This window comes from Sapajus apella, unplaced genomic scaffold (assembly GCF_009761245.1).
Source record: "Sapajus apella isolate SASKATOON/1434 unplaced genomic scaffold, GSC_monkey_1.0 scaffold121, whole genome shotgun sequence".
Classification (NCBI taxonomy): Eukaryota; Metazoa; Chordata; class Mammalia; order Primates; family Cebidae; genus Sapajus; species Sapajus apella.
The window spans coordinates 2,430,423-2,436,034 of record NW_022437061.1 but is presented as its reverse complement, the minus strand read 5'-3'; the positions used below and the strand labels follow the sequence as shown (position 1 = coordinate 2,436,034).

At 36.7% G+C, this 5,612-nt stretch overlaps 1 protein-coding gene across 2 annotated transcripts in view; it reads left to right on the top strand.

The window, feature by feature from the left end:
- Positions 1-4,325, top strand: part of BTC (betacellulin) — a 47,193-nt gene extending 42,868 nt beyond the window's left edge. For both annotated transcript variants that reach the window (XM_032261017.1, XM_032261016.1), the window contains 2 exons: positions 1,003-1,112; positions 2,415-4,325. In XM_032261017.1, coding sequence (XP_032116908.1) covers positions 1,003-1,111 — 109 coding nt within the window. In that variant the 3' untranslated portion in view covers position 1,112; positions 2,415-4,325. The remainder of the gene's footprint in view (positions 1-1,002; positions 1,113-2,414) is intronic.
- Positions 4,326-5,612: the final 1,287 nt, after the last annotated feature.

Sequence of the window (5,612 nt, the reverse complement as noted above, 5' to 3'; positions counted from 1 at the left end):
GCTGGAGTGCAATGGCATGATCTTGGCTCACTGCAGCCTCCACTTCCCAGGTTCCAGCGATTCTTCTGCCTCAGCCCTGTAATCTTAGCCCGAGTGGCTGGGATTACAGGTGCCCCCCACCATGCCCAGCTAATTTTTGTATTTTTAGTAAAGACCGGGTTTCACCATGTTGGCCAGGCTGGTAATTCCTGACCTCAAGCTGATCCACCCACTTCGGGCTTCCAAAGTGCTGGAAAGTACAGGTGTGAGCCACTGTGCCCAGCTGGAGTCTTTGATTTTTGTCTCAGCTCCTCCATTATGTATATTTGAGACTTTGGGCAAATTTCTTAACATCTTTTAAGTTTTATTTTCTGTGAAACAAGAGTGTTAAACCAAATAATCCATAAGGTACTTTCTCACTATAACATTGAAAGATATATTTTTATTTTATCTACTTTAAGGTAGGAAGAAATACTATAATACCAGATTTGGGGCAGAAAATTAGTTGAGCAAAGCTGGGAAACAGCCTATTTTATTATATCAACTTGGAGCTGCACTTTGGGGAAACAGGACAGCAGTCTGGAATATCTAACATATTTGTTAATGTATCTAGAAACTTAGTTCATATATCCAAAGGCTATGTCACCCTTGTTTTTCTTATGCCTGTTTCCAATTTGTACTGTTTCTTGTATACTACTCCTATGCTATGTTAATACTCATCAGTCTATTTTGTAAAATAACTTGACCTGAAAAATTTTCTTGTGCTAACTAAACTCCATCAATACAAGTGACATATTCTTTCTATTTAGATAACTATATTCTACCCACACTGTTGCCTATTACAGCTATCTTCTGAACCTAGAGAAGGAAATGGGTCAAGAGAGAACCCTAAATATTTTTTTAAAAATGAAACCAATGCATTTTTAACAATCTATAAATAAGATCATAGGATCTCTTGATGGATAATTTGTGTTCACATGAAGTACTAGGCCCATACAAATTTCTAACATGTTATTTTCTAAGTCCTCTTCGAAAACATCGTAAAAGAAAGAGGAAAGAAGAAGAAATGGAAACTCTGGGTAAAGATGTAACTCCTATCAATGAAGATATTGAAGAGACAAATATTGCTTAATGTAAGTGAGATAAACTTGGTGATAGAAAACTATTCTGGTGACATTTAATTAGTGAGATTGGGCTTACTTGCATCTAGTAAATTATTGATTAGAATTTGATTATATTTAAAAACATCTAAAAATAAATCAGTGGTTTTTTTCATAAAATCTGAAGCCAAATAAAATTCTTTCTCATGTCCTTTTTCTGCATGTTACCACAGAGATAGGCATTCTAATTCTGCATGGCTGGGGGGATATTTATATAATTTTTTCTTTCTCATTTTTGGGCACAGGAAAGAGGTATTTTAATATAGTCATCTCACATTGAAAGGAAATAAAAATAGAAATGTTTTAATAATAACTACATATATTGAGCATTTACCACAATGTTATAAGCTCTTTAAAAGCAATATCAGTAAGGATCCTAGCAGGAATCACAAGTCCTCTCAGATTATCCAATAGAGAAATTTTAATGAAGGTACCATGGATCAGGGTTAAGGAAAAGTACGTTGAGGCTCCCTGAGCTTGGCAATGGTTGGGACCTCTTGCCCTTCCTATAGGAAGGGCTGAGGTAGATATTACCTTAGCATTCAGAGGGACATTGGAGGAGGTTCCCCTAGGCAAGAGCTATGGTTGTGTAGAGAAAAACCTCTGTCAGATATAAACAAGGACAGAGGGAGGAAATAGGAGAAGTACTCCCAACTTTTCTTTTGCCTTCAGATCTTCAGCAGGTGCCTTTTACTAGCTAAACCCACCAGAAACCAGAGGGCAATGGAGCCCTGGTGTTGGAACCTGAAGTGGTCAGTTTCTTAGAGACAGAGCAGGGCAGAGAAAGGATAGCTTTGTTTGAAATAACAAAATCCAGCTCAAACTGGCTTTAAATGAAGGCAAAATATTGGCTCACATGAATGGCAGCACAGAGGTAAGGTGGGCTTCACACTTGTCAAACCAGAGGCTCACATATAAGGAAACAGATTATTTCTCTCTTTTTGCTTGCTGTTCAGAGTTGGCTTTCATCCTTGGTCAGTTCCTCTTAAGTCATAAGAGAGGCCAGTAACAAGTAGGGCTACAAGAGTCCTCGTTTACATCCAGTATGAGAGAATAGTGTCCTTCCATAGCTCAGTTGTACAAAGAATCTCTCCCAGAAAATCCCAGCAGCTTAATGGGGTTGGTAAATGCTTGTGAGAAATTTTATGTGATCCAAACTTATTACGAAAACATTACTCAATTACAAACAAAACTGCTGGCTCTGGATTTTTAAATTATTATTATTATTGCACAGTACATATCTTTTAAGTGACATGCTGTTTTCTTCATTCTCAGAGGCTATGAAGTTACCTCCAGGCTGGTGGCAAGCTGCAAAATGCCTTGCTATTTGAAAATGGACAGAATGTGTCTCAGGAAAATAACTAGTAGATATGAATTTTAAATAATGTATTTACTTTTTATTTGCAACTTTAGTTTGTGTTGTTTATTATTGTTTTTAAATAACAAAGGCATTAATTGTATATTGTCTAGTAATTAGGGAAAAAAGCAAATGGTTAGGTAGCAACAATAGAAGGAAAATTTCAATAAACTTTCACGTAAGTATTGTCACCAGGATTACTATTCAAACAAAACAGAAAAGTAGAAAGGAGGTTAGGTCTTAGGAATTGAATTAATAATAAAGCTACCATTTACCCAGCATTTACAATGTGCTAATAAGTTTGAAATACATTATTTCATTTAATCCTTTTAGCAATCCATGAGATAGATATTATAATCTCACTTCCTGCATATGAAAATAGGGCCAAAGAAGTCAAGTCAAATAATCTAATCCAGATTTAGGGAGTTGGGGATGGGTGGAGATGGAATAGAAATCAAGATTTATCTAAATCAAAATCTGTGTTCTTAACCATCATTTTTGTTAATCTGAATTGGTGCAACCTAACTCAAATACTGTAACCCAAGATTTTATACTGAACTGTGCTTTGCTGTGATTGTGAGATGTCAAGGCCACCTTCCTGCAGGCACACAGAATGAGAAACCCTGGCCTATATTGCTGTTACCATCATGCTTTCTATAGAATTGACTTTTATTATGTTTCTTTGCTCCTTTATCAATTCTCAATAATGACTACATTTTTACATTATTAAAGCAGACAGATTGGCCCCATAACTGGGGAAATGAATAGAGATGGAAAAGTAAATGCTTGGCATTCTTTAAGCCCTGGGTGTTTATGCTCAATAAAATATAAATAATATTACTGAAACAGGCTGTTTATGCCAGAGTAATGGTCAGTGACAACACTGGAAAGCCCAGGTAGGAACTGGTTGTGACCACATCCTCATCTGTGTTCTTCTTGATGACAGCATATATGATTGCTCTCAGGTAAATTTTGATGTAGTGAATTCATGACCATAACATCTATTACTCGGGACCATCTTGGCAAGTTCTCCTTTACTCCATGGTATATTTAATAAACAGTGCTTTAAACCTGGAAAAGTAAAATGTACATTTAGTCAATATTTCATAGAATATTAAACCTTTTGCATTGATTAGGTGGGTCACTTACAAAAATCAATGGAAGACGCCTCCCAAATTGTGTCTGTCAGGCAAGCAGCTTCTTTTTTAGAGTCTTTACAAATTTTACTTTGCAATGTAGATTCCATAGTGAAGTGGAGAATTCAGACAAATGCTGAAATTGTATATCTCTCTCTAGCATCCATGGTGTTTTGAGTAAAGCTGGGGTTGTACTTATATATAATACAGAAATAGCTCCCCTATCCGTAAGAGCTAAGCCAAGCAATTGATAATTTTCAAAATATATTTTTTCTCCTTGTTTAATGATCATACTTGAAATCCAGCTGATCTACCTTGTATGTGCCTTATTTTCAAAAGTCTCATTTAATCTCATTCATGCCCTTTCTCTTCTGTAATCTTTTTTGATACTAAAATGGCTTGGAATAAATATCCATTAGAGCCTTTAAAAACACAAAACAATGCCCTGAATGTTTCTTTTTTCCTGGACTGACGTTGGCTGACCAAGAAAATCTCTCAAATCATTTTGTTCTGCTCCTAAAATGTCAGTGGTGGTTCTCGAAATTTGGTAGGTCTGATATCAAGAAAGAATTTCAAAGATTTTTATATCTTTTCAAAATGTATTTTATAGTTGCTTTGCATACACAAGATGACTTTGTTTATGTAAACTGTCAATATTATCCTGTAATAAAATAAATTTATTTTTAAAACAAAGTAAACATGTTGTTACTTGGGAATTTTCTATTGGTACCATGAATTACTAATGGAAATCAATTTGAAAACTATTGCTTTAGAACAGCTTATACTTTTTAAACCTTATCCATTAATGTATTTGAAATAATCCATCCTGACCATGTGTTTTCTTTAAAAACAAAAGCATTTGGGAGTGTGATGGACATCTATGGGACTGTCATCCTAATACTCTGGCCATATTTTTTAACTCAACCTCCAGCTGCATTTGGTTGGTCTAAGGCAGGCACTTTGTAAACTTGAGCCAATTAGAGTCATTCCCAGGGAAATTGAAAACTTGAACTGAAGTCAGGCTTCTTTGGGTTCTTGGGGTAGAAAAATGTGCATTTGAAGCTATTGGCAATTACCTTTTGCTTCTTGTGGAACAGAAAAACAAAGGAATCTGGTCAGCATATAGCAAGAGAAGCTGAAGCAAATGCTCAGTGAAAAACAGAGACAAGGCACAAGTTTCCCAACAGAATGTGAGTCCTGGTTACAGGTGTTCTCAAAGTTTAGCACCATTCCCGTCTATGGGTGCAGCGACACATGTTAGTGTCTTCATAATAAATTTCTTATTTGTCTTAAGCTAGATCTGTTTGGGTTTCCGTAACCTGGAACCAAGATCCTGACCAACTCAGGTGCATCCTGAGATTGTGGACAATGGTTTCTTAAAGAGGAAATGACATCATCTGTAAAATAAAATATCAAATTATTGTTTTCAAATAGTGCCCTGTATCATCTGAAATGAACATTTCCAGCAACAGTATTCTGTTTGGACCACACAGATATTCATGGGAGCATGGAGAGGGAGCAGGGAGTTCAGCAAGCATTGATTGGGCACCACTGTATTTCAGGTACTGCTCCACACACTGTGACAAATGCTAAGGAGGAATTAACTCTTAGAAGTTTAGAGTTTCTAAGTGGGGGAAACAGCTACTCACTCAACATTTCAATACCATTTGTTGCTCTGAGAGAAGCTCAAGGTATTAAGGAACAGAGGAGTGTCGCTTAGCCTAACTTACTAAGAATCAGGGAAAGCTCCTGTTGAAAATTACATCTGAACTGATGATTGGCTCTGAGAAATAAAGGCCTCTGTTCCAAATCTCTGGTAATCTCAAACATTTTTTTTTTCTTGTCTTGAGACAGAGTCTTGCTCTGTCACCCATGCTGGAGTGCAGTGGCGCCATCATAGCCTCAACCTCTAAGGCTCAAGCAGTCCTCTTAGCCAGCCTCCTGAGAAGCTTGGACCACAGGCATACACCACCGTGCCTG